The sequence below is a fragment of the Lissotriton vulgaris genome, chromosome 5 (assembly GCF_964263255.1).
Source record: "Lissotriton vulgaris chromosome 5, aLisVul1.2, whole genome shotgun sequence".
Classification (NCBI taxonomy): Eukaryota; Metazoa; Chordata; class Amphibia; order Caudata; family Salamandridae; genus Lissotriton; species Lissotriton vulgaris.
This window is the reverse complement of record NC_141693.1, coordinates 1,829,242,154-1,829,259,878: the sequence shown is the minus strand read 5'-3', so window position 1 is coordinate 1,829,259,878 and position 17,725 is coordinate 1,829,242,154. Positions and strand designations below refer to the sequence as shown.

General features: G+C 43.2%; 2 protein-coding genes across 3 annotated transcripts in view; both read right to left on the bottom strand.

Annotated features, from left to right (window-relative positions):
- SKAP1 (src kinase associated phosphoprotein 1) overlaps positions 1 to 17,725 on the bottom strand; it is a 1,438,262-nt gene that overhangs the window by 537,735 nt on the left and 882,802 nt on the right. The gene's annotated exons all lie outside the window — the stretch shown is intronic.
- Positions 6,035 to 6,385, bottom strand: LOC147717468 (NADH dehydrogenase [ubiquinone] 1 alpha subcomplex subunit 5-like). 2 transcript variants are annotated; one of them, XM_086920515.1, is made up of 2 exons: positions 6,312 to 6,385; positions 6,035 to 6,221 (listed from the first exon to the last, which is right to left on the bottom strand). In XM_086920515.1, exons 1-2 carry the CDS (start codon positions 6,383 to 6,385, stop codon positions 6,035 to 6,037), a joined length of 261 nt encoding a protein of 86 aa, XP_086776641.1. The 2 variants fall into 2 exon arrangements, with proteins under 2 accessions (XP_086776641.1, XP_086776640.1); XM_086920514.1 differs by having other exon boundaries at positions 6,035 to 6,385.

Here is a 17,725-nt window from a genome sequence, read left to right as displayed (position 1 = left end):
AGCAAAAGCGCCCCTATGGTGGAAAACTGGACACTGGATGCAATATACTGCAGAGACAATTTTTTACTATATGCAGAGGAACTGCCCACCGCTTCCAAACCATCAGATATCTGGGAACCCCTTATTAATTATTTATGTGAACACCCTGATTTGCTTAAGACGAACCACTAATTCTTTGTGTTGATTGTTTGACATGCTATTGTTTTATGTAGGCCATGATTGATTGATCTTGTGACGCAGGGTGTGGTGCAGTATGGATCTTTTTTAACTATGATGCACATTATGCGCTTGTTATAAGATGTGACAGATGTTATGCAATTTCTTTTTGATGAAAATCAATAAATAAAAAATAAAAAAAAGTGATATTTTGCATATCATAGTAGTGGTATGGGGTTTGGGATGAATGAGAGAGTGGAGGTTTAGGATGTATTGACAGAGGTATAGGGTGAGAAATAGGGTAGTACATTGGAAAGAGTAGTAGAAAGAGGTTTAAGATGAGCTGACGTAGAGGATATATTGGGAGCTCTATAGTGTGAAAACATAGGGTAGTGCATTGGATGTGCTGAATTAGAAGAAAACTAATGTATAGATCCATAAGTACATGGAAAGTATATAGAAGCATAAAGGAAGGTAGTATATGTAGGTTAAAGATGCATTAAATAAACTCAGTCTTTCAAGTATTGTTGTAATTTAATTTAATTTTCTTTATTTATATATATATATATATATTTTGTAAATCAATAGTTAAACAATTGTAGATAAATAATTATGATAAAAGATTTACTTATTTATGAAGTCACTTATATACATGTTAAAAACATAGAATAATGTAACTATCACTAATATGTAAATTTGTTAAGCAGAACTAATAAATATTTTTTTAATGTTTACTTTTTTATTTAAAACATAATTATTCTACACGTTTATACAAAGCAATACACATATATAGGTACATATCTATAGTACAGATAAATGCTTATATTCTATAGATTGACTGCTTGAACAGAGAAGGATGTGCCACCCATGGTTTTTTCTTGTATTTTGGGATTTTGAGGTGGGGCGCCACTCTAGAGCGGAGGTTCCTTTGTTGAATGTGTTTCGTGATTTTATTCCTGATGAAGAGCAGTCCTGTTCCATGTGGGTGATACAAAGCAGCTTGAACGTGGATCTTCTGGCAGCTGGTAACCAATGCAGGGCTTACAAGGAAGGGGAGATGTGGTCTTGCGGTTTTATATGTAAATGCAGTCAGGCAGCTGAGTTCAGAATCTGTTCGTGACTGGGTGTGCCAGGCAAGCGAACAGACAAAACAAGTATCTGATTGGAGGCCTCCTACACATGTAACCCCCACTCTTGTTCCCTTCCAGCACGACGAGTGGAAAACGGAGGACAAACCTTTATTACTCCCGATAAAGCCTGAACAGGAGGACGGCTCCTTTAACTGGAGGTTTCAGTGAGACGAGACCCCGCCCACCGGTGACGTCAGCCCGCGACCGGCGTTATCTGAATCGACTTCCTGGTCCTCGGTGTGTCCCAACGACGGATAAGAGAGTTGGAGGGTACAAGAGGACCAGCAAGAGGAAGAGACGCAGACCGCGGACAGCGTTCGGCTGAACTCGCAACGAAGCCAGGAGGCCAACGACCCCTCGACCCGCCGCGCCACGCCCACAAAGGTGCGAGGCTCGACCAGTTACGGAGCAAGTTCTCGGGCTGGGTGGGAAGAGAAGAGTGTAGTGCGACCACCGAAGTACCTCCAACCCCCACCGATTCGTAAATATTCCCGGAGCACCTCCACACGAGCACAGTCCCAGCCCCCTTCGCGTCTCACGTAGTGCACTGTCTGTGTGGTGATTCTCCTCACTCCCTGACCCCTGTAATCTCAGCTCTGAAGAGAAGAGTCCTGATATCTTTTTTTGTTCCTTTTCTTTGTTGCTTACCTGGACTGCCTGTATACTGAACCGACCACCGAGACCCCAGACCTGAAGAAGCAAAGCACAGATCCCTGGAAGTAAAGGAGAAACAATCCTCTGCCAAAACGGACTCTTTGACCAAGGAGAAGTGGACTCAGAGACACAAACGTAGCTTTAAAAAAATAAAACCTTACATGACACAACCTGGCCTACGTCCCATTCATTCGAACCCACTACACTGTTGTACTATTTTCATAGTTCTTAAATGTGATCCATGGTAGAGGCTATTTGCGTAATCGAGTTTGGACAGAGCAAGGGAGATGGTAGCCTGGACCTTGGTTGGAAATCCCAAATGGGGAAAATGCATCGTTGAGTTTTTATAGCAAGAAAACGTGCTCTTGCTAGTTTGTCCAATTGGGCATTCATTGATAGCTTAGAGTCCATGGTCATCCCGAGGTTTCTTAATTCCTTTGATACTTTAGGAGGTGTTCCCTGATTATCAGGCCAGGCGGCGAGCGGGCCATAATGTTTCCAATCGCCACACATGAGTTTTTCCGTTTTGGAAGCATTCAATTTGAGATGGCTCCACGTCATCCATTGATGGCTCTGAGACAACTAAAAATTGTCGAGTTTCCAATGTTTTTGGGACATTCCAGTTGAAGGAGTATTTGCGTGTCATTTGCATAGTTATAGCACGTGAGGTGAATTGATTAATCAGTGCCGGTAATGACTTCAGGTAGATGTTGAAAAACATGGGCGAGATAACAGAGCCTAGAGGGACACCTGCTTTTGTGAAGTACTGTTTGAATAAGAAAGGTGGGGTATGGTGATGTTAGTTCTGTTGCAAAAGACGGATGCGATCCAGTCTAGAGCAGTCCCCTCTATGCCGGCTTTGTAGAGTCTTTGCATCAGAGTGTCATGGTCAACCATGTCAAAGGCAGCAGAGAGGTTCAAGAGAAGTAGCGCAGCAACCCCGTTGCGGTCAACTGTGTTCTTCAGGTCATCCCAGATGGCAAGGAGGGCAGATTCTGTGCCTCTTCCTGGACAGATTCCCATTTGGAAGTCTGAAAGTATGGCATTCTCCTCAATGAATTGTGACATCTGGGCGAATGCTGCTGTTTCTATCAGTTTGCACAGTAAAGGTGCATTTGTAATCGGTCTGTAGTTGTCAGGGTTCAGCGGGTCCAAGTTTGTTTTCTTCAGTAATCGGTGCATGTATAACTTTTTGAGTTCTTCTGGAAATAATCAGATATTAAGGATTTGTTGAGGATTTTTCTTACTGGAGTGTCAGCAGAGGATGTTAGAAGAATTATCTTGAAAGTTTGCGGTGGACAGGGGTCAGAAGGGCTCCCGGCAGGCCTGCTTGCTTTGACCAGGTCAATAAATTCAGTGTGTGAAATGTGCCGGGAGGAACGGATAGGCTGCGTTAGAGTATTCTTGAGTTGTTGTTTTGTAAAAGGGTTAGTGCTGATGCTTTGTCTTTGTTTTAAGTAAATGCACAAAGAGAAAAAGGCAGAGGAAGAACAGAGGAGGACAGTGAGAAAATGCTGCAGAAAAGTATTGGCACAGAGAGAAACAGCCATAGGAAGAACTGAGGAAGAGAGTGAAAGTACACTACAGATAAGTATTAGCACAGAGAGAAACAGACACAGAAAGAACAGAGGAAGACAGAGAGAAGATACTGCGGAAAGGTATTGGCACACATATAAACAGACATAGGAAGAACATAGGAGTAGATCAGATACTACAGACAAGTATGAGCACAAGGAAAAACATAGGAAGAACTAAGGAGGAGGGAGATAAGATAGTGCAGACAGGTATTGGTGCAGAGAGAAACAAAGTGAGGTGACGCTCCTCTGTTGCAATGGAGGAGCTGCCCATGGCAGGCCTCTAGTTTCATGTTGATAACGTTATTCTTTAGTTGTTCATGTATATTTTTTAGTCTTTGGTTCGGTAGTCATTGTGTGCCAAGTAAAGTATCTTTAGGTTCATTGTTTAGTCCACAGAATGCCACCATGCATGGTGGAGGTGGGGGTGTTCTGTGTGCTGGATGTTCTTGACTGACGCTTCTAAAAGGTATGTAACTGCTGCTAGTGCCACTTCTATGTAGGCCCAATTCACAAGGAATGGCATGAACATTGCATTTTTGTAGTATACCAGGAGTGTAGCAGAGGCAAAATACATTTGAATGGAGCACTAAAAATCCTTGTCACACGCCGAATGCTTCTACCGTACTCTAGGCAGAACACCGCCAAGGCATGCATTCTTCTACCTAGAGTTGTAAACCCAGCTTGGGACATGTCTCTTCTATCCCTTGGATCTCTGTAAAGAGTTGCAAGGCTGTCCGAATGCCCTTCCTTTCTCGTATCTTCTTTGGGGACATTAAGTAGCTGCAGCCTCACAACGAATCATAATCCAAGGTAAGTGTTTATAAGTGCTTTGAATGGGTCTGAATTACGTGCATTTCTTTATTCTGAAAAGGAGAGTATGGATGCGGTAGTTCATATTGGAGAGTCCCATCCTCAGCACTTCTCAGTAACAAACAGGCACACTGGATAGCGAGTGCAAGCACCACGTTTGGTGTTGTTGCGTTTGTGCCGCCTGCTTTTGTGATACGAGTTCTCCTCAATTGCACCACACTTTGTTGTGCATCGCGTGCCACTCTGTCTGTTGCAATTCTATTTTTAACCTGACCCCATGTAATGATTCGCGGACAATGCTCACTTGTTATAGCAGGACAGGCGAAGAGACGCACTCCGACAAGCTTCATGGGAGCGCAATTCTTCCAAGGCAAGAGAATTTAATGGTGAACATAAAGTGTGCAGGCCAGTTAGACTGAGGCTTCGCGTCTGTGATTCGCACACTACACAACGAAGAGGGACAGAGTCGGTGAAGTCCAATCCCAGGACGCAGCAGGACTTTAAACAGACTTGCACTGATGACGGCCATCTTGGATTCTTGGAGTAAAAGTTCCTCATATTTCAGAATTTTCTTTTAGTAGCCAATCAAGGTACTTATTTGTTTCCAGAGTTGTAGCCTAAACACAACACTGGCACTACCAAGACTACTATATTCCGATAAGCATTCTGGGATAACACAGTGTTCAGGATTTTTTGCTTTGAAATTTTGAGGAGCCATCCTTTCCAAATTATAAGAATTGTAACCGGCTCTGGTTTCTCAACGAGAAGAGCAGGAAGGATCCACATTTGTACAGACTTGATTATGTCTCCTTTAATCACAAGAAGGTATTAAGATACTGACAGAGAGGTATTGAACACTTGTTGTCATAAGGGAAGGTTCAATAGTAATGTATATTCCTAATGTTACAGCTGATGAAGTTGTCACATAAAAAAGAATTCACAGCACAGATTTAATTCACAAATCACTGAAGTTTGTTGTTGCCATAGCAACACGTACTGTAGTTCAAGTATTTTCTTGCATCTATAAAAGATTCCATTTATGTTTCAGCTGCAGTAAGTAATGAGCTTCAGCGTCCTTCAGAGTCAAAAATACAGGGATTGCCAGAAGGCAGAGCATATGTTTAATAGGGTTAGTGATGTGGAACCTTTAAGGTGAAGTACTCAAAGCCATTGAAGTCTTTTTTCACTTAGATATCAGCGCTTGCTTCTACAATGCAGGTTGAGTCAAGCTGTAACTACAGAGAGGGTGAAAATATCCAGTGTCCCTTTCCAGGCTCACAGCTGACCAGGATAGCACGCCTTGCAAAGTCAGCGTTTGGTTCAGGGAAAAAGGAGTTTGACACCGCTCCTGCTGGATGCGGAGTGCCAGTTGAGTGCAAATCTGTTACCCCGCCTGTGATACCCACAACCCAGCAGTTCCTTTTCCTTCCTGTGTTGCGCTATTTTGCACGGTGCTCTCACAAGGCCACTCCCACCACACCCTCCACTCTGTGTCCCCGCTCTGCCCATCCCTAGGCCCTGCCTGCCAGGTCCTCCAAACCTCTTACTGAGTTGTCAGGTAAGATGAGGGGTGAGACCACCGATCTTATTTCGAAGAATTTCGAAGAAGAACAATGAACCCCATTAATGCACTCTTCATGTGTGTTCCTATGGTCACACCAGTACACTTTAACCAACACTTATATACATGAATCTTGCACGCTGCATTTAGATCGACCACTTCCACTGGTTGGCTGGGGGTTCTTCAATTAGGGGCTCCCAGGGTTTCCATTCTTTAATTTTTCGTGCCAATGAAAGTTCATGCTCAGCCTGTGCAATGGCCTCTTCAATTTGACCACAGTTAAACCTTTCTTCGAACTTCTGCACATCTGGTTCCGTCTTCAGCGCATTGAATCTTTCATTTATGATTTGCCCTGTGTATTTTCTGTAGGCTGCATCTTGGTTGACAGTCTGAAGTGTGGCGAGAATTTTTGTGTACAGGAACCTCAGGCGCTCGTGAGGGTTATGGGCGACTGCAAGACCAACTAATACAGTTGTCTTCTTCAGGACCCCAGACATGACTGCACAGCACAGACCACCGATCTGATTCATAACAACTAACCTCCTGAAGATTAGATGACATTTACCTCTTTTTTCAGTAGAAGTCGAATGGTGTCACATCACCTGACATTCTCTAGTCAAGCATCTACGAGCTAAATGGCGGACAACTTTGACCAGCCCCTGTTTCATCCTGCTAAGGCCTGGACGAGCATTGGTCAGAGGTCCTAGACCTGCAGTGGCCAACCACACCTATCTCCAAAACAAAGTGATGCAGCCATTTTCTAGACCCTTATAAAAACCAGGACCTATCAACGCCTCATCTGAGGGGAAAGGTAACGTCCGACAACCACTTACTAAAATCTGATTCTAAAACAAGGGTACGTGTAGGCAATTATCCGGAGGCCAAAAAGTATGGTCTGTGGTGTGAAAGAAGGCTGCATGGACGGCACAACCTGGGGGTTGGGAGCAGGGTGGTGGGAGTTTGTGGGGGTATAGTGTTAGTGAAGCATGTATATGATATTGACTGAGATATGGAGCTATTTTGAGGGCTTTATTCCGTACTGCCCTCTACATTAAGCCTCTCTTCTCTAGAAGAGTCACAGATTTGACTGTATTGTGTTATGCTGTATATGAGGTACTGTCTATCTACCGCACACTGGAGTAAAACTTCTGTACTTGCTGTTACCTTTGGCAAATCAAGTGTACAAAGAAAGTAACTTGTTTATTGAATTGGAAGCAAATATGATTTTAGGCCTTACTGTCTCCTTAAACTTTAAGTCTCTTATCTCTAAGTATTATAAGTGTTTAGACAAAAGCTCTGTTAAGGTGGTGGGCGCTATGAAAATCTTTGACAAAGACAAGTAGTGGATACACACTAGCTTGCACGGAAAATAAGTATGTAGACCTTCACTGCCCAACATAATGGATGGCTCCATGAGGTCTCGGTGGTAGGTAGACCCTGTAGTCAAACACTGTAGAAAGAAAAAATGAGAATTCGCAGAAGTCTACGTGAAGATGTGCGCATGTGCGTCCATTGTTTGGCATGACTTCCACACCAAGGAGTCACTGCCCTGGACGGCATGCGCCGAGAGGCTCTAACGATTAAAATCAAAACAAACACCAGAACACGATAATATGCAAGGCTCGAAGAACACGAATAGGTATTCCGAAGTGTGAGAACTCTTGATCAAGTAAGTCTTGTGGGAACATCTCTTTAGGTAGCTTTGTCATCACTTTCATTCATGGACTGCTTCCCGATCTCGGAATACTTCACGATAAGGTAAACTTATGAGAATTCTTGTTTTTTCTTTCTAAAGTGTTTGACTACAGGGTCCACCCTCTCAGAGACCTTATAGAGCCATAAAATATATTGGACAGTGTAGTTCTAGATACCTATTTCACTTGCATGCTAGTGTGTATCCACTATTTGCAGTTAACCGATACAACACAGTATTCTGTATGAAGACAGAAGAGTGCTCCCACAAGAGTGTTTTCACTGCTACATGGGGTGAATATTGGGGACTGACTAATGGATATGACTTTATGCATGCACACTGTTGCAGACATAGAAGGAACACCATGCAACACTGTACAAGTGAGTGCACCGATATGGCGAATGATAAATGTATCTTTCTTTTTGTTCCAGAAAAATATAGGGAAATTCCCGATGGATAGTTTGTATCTACATGCATGTTTTTTAGTGTGTGAGAATATCACAACTTCATAAAACATTGAAGATATAGATCTAAAGGGAACTTGGTCAAGAAGAAAGCCCAGTGACTCTAGGGGGCAGTAGATAGGGCTGAAACATGTTGACCGTCGATGTTTGGGCCATAATAACAATATCTTTCAATAATTGTTTTCAACCTTGCCAAATGTATCCATAATAAACTATCTAGGCAATTTTAACCAGAGATCCTACTATAGTAGGAGCTCTGCTTACAAAATGCGTTAAGCCCACCCACTCACACTAGGTGCAGTGGGTGAGGGTCTGATGATAAATAATGCTACTGGTGGTGCCAGTGGGTGAGCATTCTTTTATATAATCTAAGAGATTCCAGGTCCCTGCTTTTAACCACCAGAATCTTCAAGGGACGAATAACATAGGAAAGTCCACTCACTTTGATGAAAAGTCCAGCTCGATTTGGGGTGATAAGTCAAGTGGAAGCTGAGAAAAAGGGGGTGTCCCAAAACGCAGGGTGCGGGTCAAGGAGCTCTTGCTGACTCATGAGGCAGGTCCCACTACTGCCTCCTTCCCGAAATATATTTGTAAAGGTCCCCCAGCCCTGAACCACTCCGGGGCTCAATTTTTTTTTTTTAAAGCCATCGGGCATTTGATTTATTTCTTTTCAAAAGTTGCGATTTCGTCCGAGTACCGCCGGAATCGCAACTTTATCAATTAAAAAACGAACAATTGGGCCCTGGGTGGTCCAGCCTCAGACTCTCCCATAAGGCCTAGGGGGGCAGGGTATCCATACCCTGCCCCCTTTCATTTTCTTCTTTTTTTTTAATTAAATCTCAGGACAGGGGACTGCATCCCTGAGTTCTGTAATGACTGCCTGCAACATTTTTTTGTTCATTTTGGAGCAGGCAATTAGATTGCTCATTCCAGTGGGAATCTGACTGCCATGGGAGTGAATTGGCCCAAGGGGGAAAAAAGCCCCTTGGCCCCAACAGAACACTATTTTTTTGTAATTGGGTGGAGCCCAACCGTCCAGACATACAAATATTTTTTAGACTTAATATCTCAAAAACTACTGAATAGATGTATATCAAAATACAAAAAACGCACTTTCAGGACCAAGATTGAACTTCCTGTCAAAATTGGTGTAATTCCATTCAACAGTTTTTGCAGTGTGCTTCTTACAAAAAGTATACGGAAAGTGCATGGGGATTTTGCGTTTTGGGACCCCCATCCCCCCCTCTTTTTTCTGTCCCTGCTTGACAGATCAACTTGAAAAATGCCATGCACAAACTAGAAGAAACTTTTTAGAAAGTTTCATGGAGATTTGTTGTATGATGCCAAAGTGAAGTAATTTCCGATGGAAACGCTGACCTACACACTCACTAAAAAAACAAAAGTTAAAGGGACATTATAAATAGAAATTGTAATAATGTGTAATTTTACATGTACAAAAAACTCAGAAATTCAATAGTAAAAAAAACTAAAAGTTTAAAGTGGCTTTAGGTATCAATGGCAGTTAAAAAATACTGTTTAAATGAACAAAAACACTGAAATTTACCAATTATAGCTATCTCAAGTGACTATAACGTGTGCCCTAAAGTAGCTATATTTTGCACTCTTGCCATGCACAGTGTTGTCATCAATTTTGTAATATCAGGTGCTGCAGTGTTGTTATCAAAGATGTCATGAGTGATGGAAAATGTGTGGTAATAAGCAGTGCATGGCAAGGGTCTTTAAAAAAAAACATTTTTCAGGCCACAAACTGCAGCCATAGAACCAACCACTAGATTTGCTGGCAATCCAGCTGAAGAGCGTTCAGCTCCAGCTCCGAATGCTTTTAAAAATATGGTAATCTTTCCTGGGATCATGGATTAAATAACCCGGGACGCTTATTGTGTTTTCTATTAATGTTGCTTGAGGGCTCATTACCTATTCTTTCTATATTTTTTAGGGTGTCCATGCAGGACACCAACAACATATCCTAATGTTTCGGGCTATGGGAGGAGCCCGACAAGTCCCCAGCCAGCAGCCATTGTGGTGCAGGCAGGAACCAGCATTTTTTTAAGTGGGGGCTCCTGTGCACACTAGGGGCACATAGCATGCTGATTTCTTTGGGGGTCGCCCAGGGCCCCCAGGTGCCCCTGGTCGCTCCCCTTTGTTGTAGGTTTTCCGGTTATCACCAGGGCCATCCACATGGAATTAATTTGTTGGGTGTCAAGGGGGAACTGGCCTCCCTGGTGGGAGCTGGCCACTTTTTATTTTGTAGCATGAGCCCCAGTGCCCACACAAGGCACACACATGGTTTAAATTTCTTTGGGGCCCTGAGGGAGCCCAGGGTCTATATGGACTCCCCAGGTAGTACCGAATGTAGGTGCTGGCAGGAGCTGGCCACATGTATGCTCCGATTCTGCGGGAGCAGATCTGTACTCTGCTCCTGCAGCCAGAGCAAACATTCTGCAAGTTTTCTACTGCCCGGGGTGAGCATTACAGTTCCTGTGAGAGGCATTGAACATACATCAAACCCCAGGAGATGGGGTCCTCAGGGTCAAAACGTCTCGGGAAGGTAGCAGCATGCTCCCTCCCAAGAATATTCAATACAGGGATTGGGTTCCCCGGATCTTTCCTGGCACGTTGCGGGGGCAGCACATCCCCTCCCTAAAAAACTGACTATGGCCCTGGGGAATGTGGCCCCCAGCATCTACAAAAGGCTTGGGGAATGGGGGTTTAAAAACACATGAGCCTTTAAAAACATTTTTTTTTTTTTACTGTGGATTCGCAAATCCTTCCGATTTTGTGGTAAATTGTTTAAAAACGTAATTTTCAGTCCCAACTCTGGGATTCCCACCAGGTCTTAAGGATTAGTGTATCCCTATCATGCCACCCTCTTGTTTTTTTTTGGGACGGGGACTGAGTCCCAAGTCCTAAAATGGAGGCCCCCACATCTTTGTAGATGTGGTGGCAGCCAATCAGCTCTCATCTTCAGATCTTATGCCTCAGCAGATCTTCAACGGCGTGAAAAATGTTGAACCTTAATTTCGCTACAAAAGATAAACGGTTATACACCAAATCAGACTTTCTGGACCAATATATAGCTTTCTGCCAAATTTGGTGTAAATCCATTCAGCTGGTTTGGCTGTAGCTGTGTGTAATTTTCCTATGATGTATTTAGAATATCCTTTTTTCCTCGTCCCCTTCAGGAAAGCAGCTGAGGTGAATAAACTTTTTTTTTTAAAGCGACATGAAGATTTGTCAAAAGGCGCCAAAGTTATTACAAATTATTAGCAAAATAAAAAATACTTTTCCTATGCAATGTGGTCCTATCTATAACTACCCAGTGATGACCGCCATTGGGGAATATATATGTATTAGTGTTTATGTATTTAGAAATATACATGTACACACTCACACACACACATACACATTACCACTTCAATATCTAGAGATATTCACGCTTTGCCCTTCAACAGCATAATGCACATTAGACCCATCTCAGGGCATAATTATGCTTACAACACCGCCACCTGAACAGCACATCCATAGCCCCCAGCAACTACAGCTCAACCCCACACGAAAAGTTAGTTTATATCCACATAAATGGCACACTCATAACATTTCAGCAACGCCATACAAAGGGCAAAGAATGAAACAAAAGGCACACACAAAGTGCACTGAAGGATTGTGTCACCCCCTCCATTATAAAACATATCATTCAATTTTGTAGAATACGAAAATGAAACCCAACGAATGGTAAGCTAGGTCCAGATATTTAGCCGCCTGGACAGAACACGAATTAATTCTTACTGCAAGTTGTTCTTATGGTTCCAATGACAAAAACGCCAGGATTGTAAAGGAAGAGGCAGTGTGCGCTGCAGCGCTGCCGGTCGAGCTTAAGGCTTCATCTGCGAGGAAAAATACATTTATTTTCGACTGAAAGCAAGGAAATCAAAGTCATTTTTCCTACATGATACTGCGGACATTATTACATTCAGGGAAAGTTACTACGTTGTTACTGTGACTACTGCCTAAGTGAGTAACAATGTTTCTGCAAGACTACGTCTTGAGCAGCCACATGGGCACCAGCGACGCCTTTCATCCATCTTCCCTCTTTTTCATGTTTGTCCATTTTATAGCACTGGCTGATGTTGCTTTTAAAAATTAATATTATTGAATTACTATTAACAGTCACAGTCAGTATTTGTGGGACTCCAAACTACCTGGAAGAATGGTAGTGTTCTTAGCTCAATCCTATAAATTGCACAATGTGCGTACCTTTTTTATCTAGTGCCGCAAACAGACCTCGAAATCCATCCCTTCCAATGGAGCCGAGCTTAAAGAAGCCGTACAATATAAAAGGCCCCCAGAGACTCTATCGGGTTACCATAAGATATCAGTTTTCTTGTCATTTTTAGGTTTAGCGTCAGCCTAGACCTTTTGATTTAATTAACATTAAATGTATAATATATTTATTTAGAGAAGATTTCATCCATTCCTCTTCATCCATTGGTCTGTTATTGTGTCAATCAAATTTTTCTTCTGCCCACAACAGCATACAGGATGGGGCAGTGGATGGGGCGGTGGTTCCACCTACAGCCTTTGGCTACCTTCACTCTGAGTGAGGGCACTCATCCCATTCTGAAAGAGCACATCCGCACACAGAGTGGTTACATTTTATAGACCCCAATATACTTTTGCTTTTAGCGATTTTATTTTAGTTTCACAACAGCCCAGCAGCTTTCCCAAATGATTTTAGATTTTTTTTTTTTATTTAAGATTTTCAGGGGCCTGGAAGCTTCTCCAGCAATTACATTTTCGCAAAAACCATGGCAAAACCAAACAAGCACTGACAAAGCTAAAACGCTTGCCAACGATGCCAGACCTATTGGCTTTGCCAATGCTTGTAAAAACGTATTTTGCTTTTAGAGTCTTATCATTGTTTGGACCAGCGAGGACACTTATTACACTTGCCTGGCTATTCTGAACTGGAGGCATTAGGCTGCTCTTTGGAGGACATGGGCTGCTATGGTGTATGATGCTGAAATGGGCATTGGCGAGGAGAAACATGATGTGTTGGTAACTTGTGGAGAGGTTAGGTTCCTACACAGCCGTTTGCATTCCATTCAGAATCCTTTTTAATCCAATCAGGATTATCCATTAGTTCAGAAAGTCACAGGAGGAGCACTAAGTCACATGACCAAAAGTCCCGAATGGCAAGATTTCTCATGACAGGAAATTCTCAACTGAGGATTTGAAGAAAGGCGAGAGAGCAAGCGGGAAGAGAGAGGTGAAGTGAGTGAGTGTGAGATAGATAGATAGACAGGCAGGTGAGAAGTCAGACAGACAGATAGATATCCATGAAGGTAGGTGAAACGTTGGGTAGCGTGTTACACACTTTGCAAAAACATTGTCATTAAAAACTTTTTGTTGTTTAATTTCATATTTAGAACAATTTATTCTCCTCGCTGTTCAAGGGACACGCATACGGTTTCTTCCAAAAGTTAGTTAAACCTCCCCTGGTCTCCTTGACTCGCCAATGGTAGCTGTGGTTGAGCAGTCGAAGGCTAGTCTACGAGATCCTAAAAGTTCAGATTCCAATAAAACATAACATAGCCATTGCCACGCTGAAAGATAAAAGCCACCCAGGAGTGTTCCTGTAAGAAGGAAGCAGCATTAGGAAGCCGATAGAAACACAGATTAGTTGAACTAGAACGTCCTTGTGGAAACCCTTTGACTGTCATTCCTGTTCCCCTACTGATCCTGATTCGGGAGCAAACTCCTGTTTGAAGTTCACCATGGAGCAGTGTTGCGCACCTGGTGAACACCGGTGCACCGCAATCAGGAGCAAACTCCTGTTTGAAGTTCACCATGGAGCAGTGTTGCGCACCTGGTGAGCACCGGTGCACCGCAATCAGGAGCAAACTCCTGTTTGAAGTTCACCATGGAGCAGTGTTGTGCACCTGGTGAACACGGGTGCACCGCAATCAGGAGGAAACTCCTGTTTGAAGTTCACCATGGAGCAGTGTTGCGCACCTGGTGAACACCGGTGCACCGCAATCAGGAGCAAACTCCTGTTTGAAGTTCACCATGGAGCAGTGTTGTGCACCTGGTGAACACCGGTGCACCGCAATCAGGAGGAAACTCTTGTTTGAAGTTCACCATGGAGCAGTGTTGTGCACCTGGTGAACACCGGTGCACCGCCATCTCCGGCGGTGCAGGGGTGGGGGAATGAGAATCCTAGTCCCTAGCACTTACTGTCACTGGGATCTGTTCCCAAGGATGGCCCAATGTTATCCTTGGATAGTGGTTGCCAAATTGTGCACCCTGTCATCTGTGGGACTGCAAGGGCCCTCCAGGAGGAGCCGGAGACACTGGAAAAAGGAAGGACAACTTCTCAGCGTCTCTCAAATTAACTTTTGCCAACATGTGATTTTATAAGGAGGCAGTTAGTGGCATCTTTGGCAATAGTGAGGTAGTGAACTGTAATCAAGAGCTTCAAACTTCGCCAACAGATCCCTGGCCTCCCTAAAATTCCTCTTGGTTGTTTATAATGTGCTGCCAGAAATGTTCCCAATTTTGCATAATGTGGTTATTGTGAGACAAATACCAACCCTATCTTTCAAAAACTCCACCTTAAGCACCATTTGAAATGTTTGGTTAGCTTATAATATTTTACATTATATTTTTAACTGAGAACATTTTTTAAAAAAAGCACTACTCAAAATACGTTTAATGGAAATGGAACCCTAATTCCATTCCAATATTTTAGTTTTCTTGTAATATTTTCACTTTTGTTATTAATTGCAGAAATATAAAGTCTGTCGCCTCATTGAGAGAGATCCTGAGCGTTAAAGGCTTTCAGGACCATGAATTTATGGGTACAAAACACACCCCAATCTTAGCTTAGGAGTAGTATTCTGAAAGCACGTTGGGAGAAATCTGTGGTTACTTCACTTCTCAGGACAAGGCCCATAGACAATGCATGGATATAAAGGCTAACTTAGTGTTAGTTGTAATCGTAGTTTGGTAGACAACAGACAGCTCAGAAAGGCTGTGGCTAAAGAATTATTAAAAAGTCCAGTTAGCCCACCAACAGGCCAGGGAAAGCCGGTTATGAGAAACATGAAGTCCACCGCCAACTAAATGACCAAAATTGCTATAGACATATTGGCAAGGACCCTACTTTAGATATCAAAAATCAAATGTTTGAAGTGATTCAGAGAAGTTTTGACCAAGGATTCGTTGGGCCCAAAGAACTAGCTTTTCTACAAAATAAAAATCCTAGAACCCCGGTGTTCTATGTGCTCCCAAAAATGCACAAAGATGATGTCAACCCGCCAGGTCGCCCAATAATCTCTGGCTGTGAGTCACTTTTCGAACCGGTTGCTAAATATATTGACTTCTTTTTGAAGCCCTTTATTGACACAATTCCAGCCCATTTGCGAGATACCACTGCGTTTCTGAACCGATTAGCTGCTATCAACTTTGACAGTAAGAGACAACTACTAGTCACACTTGACGTGGTGTCTCTGAACACCCAAATCCCACAAGAACAAGCTCTGGAAACCTTAACAATCTTTTTGGAAAATCGGGAGAGACCAGTTAGAGTCCCCACAGATTTCATTCTTGATTTAGCCCGCTTTGCACTACAGAAAAACTTCTTTACCTTCGATGCAGAGTTCTTTTTCCAAATAAAGGGGGTAGCGATGGGATGCCCCTTTGCCCCAGAGCTGGCCATAATGTTCATGGGACTGTTCGAAGAGAAATTCATATACAATGACAATCCACACAGTCACTGCATTTCCAACTATATGCGTTATATCGATGACGTGTTCCTAATTTGGACAGGAAGCCATGAGGAACTGAACCAATTCGTTGAGTGGCTGAACTCAAGAACTGTTGACATCCAATTTTCAGTCACAGCATCCAACGAATCCATTACATTTCTGGACGTGAAAGTAGAATCCCATGCACAGGGATTAAGTACCACTTTATTCCGAAAACCATCTGACAGAAATAAAGCGCTGCACTTTACCAGCAATCATCCGCGCAATCTGAAACAAAACTTACCCTACGGACAATTCCTTAGGATTCGTCGAAACTGTTCAGGAAAAGAGGAATATTTCAAACATGCTGGCCACTTAAAAGACCGTCTCATGCAAAGAGGCTACCCTAAAAAACTATTAAAGAACTCCCTCAAACGAGCCTGGTGGACCCCCAGAGAGACCTTACTCGAAAAGAAAGTCAAACAAGACCTAAGAAGAATGGTTTGTGTCACCACTTTCTGTCCAGCAGCAAACCAACATAAGAAATTGATTTTGTCTAATTGGCATCTATTGAAAGACCTCCATGAAGACTTGTCTGCACCCCCACTGTTTGCATACAAAAAAGAAAAAAGTATAGCCAATCACATCGTAAGAGCTGCCCTCCCGACGGTAAAAGCTCCAACATTGAAAAGCCTATTTGGACTACCTCCCACCAAAGGACACCACAAATGCGGGACATGTACTTGCTGCAATGAAACCATTGAGGACTCTGTGTTCACTTTTGAAAATATTCATTGGAAGCATGACACATTTACGAACTGTAAAACCAAAAATGTGGTGTACGCCATTGTTTGCTCGTGTCCTTTGGTTTATATCGGAAAAACCACGCAAGAAGTGAGGAGTAGGATTACGCAGCACAAATCCCGAATTCGGAGAGGAGTTGAAAATGCCCCGCTAGTCAATCATTGGGCTAATTTGAAACACGAGCAGACTGACTTAAAATGGACAGTGCTTTCCAAGATTGAAAAAGATCCAAGGGGAGGCGACTTGGATGCGAAACTTGCCCAGCGTGAGGCATTGTTAATAATGAAATTTAATACAGCACTACGAGGCTTGAATGAGATTTCGGAAATTTATAAATCTAACACCTGAGCTGCCCAGGCCAGTGCGTGAATACAAGACTTCAGTGGACACACCCCCTTGCACTCCATCCTGCCGGCCCCCGGCTTTCCCACAGCAATTGAACTACAAGTCAGAAACATTCGGGAGGTTTTTAAACCAGGAAGTGTCAGTTACAACGACTAGCAAATGTGATTCATCTCGCGCTCCGGAATCAAGGACGGATGCCTTTCGTTTCACCGGTACGTGTCAAGTTAAACGCGGTTTCCCGCTACGGTTCTGAGCGCCAGCCCCATGTAACTGACATACCGACTTCCACTGTTCGTTTCATTTTAGCGGCGAAGCAGCCCTTTCCTCCGGGATTAAGGAGAAGCATGGAACTGACGGCAAGCTAGCAGCCAGCGCAACTGCAGGTAACAGCCCCCTCCGCGTTACACCAGATCAGGCAGAGCGATTGAGAGAAAGTTTATGTAACTAAATGCAGCGCGTTTGTCTATTTCTTTTGTTTACAGCCCCTGTGTGCACTTTACTGTGGGAAACTTCTTGATTCTTCGTCTTTGAAATTTCTTTTACGTTTGGATCAGTGGTTAAGGTAGGCTGTTGTCTGACTCGGGGGACATGTCTCTTACCCCTCTTTTTTTTAAAAAAACACCGCCCTAAGCACTCTTTTCTGTTATTTTCACAGAACCAATATAGGTCCTGAGGAGAACCCCACCATTTATAGGGGTTCGAAACGCGTCGACCACCCTATCCCCGTATCTGGTCTACACGCTTTGTGTTAAAACAAGTCCCTTC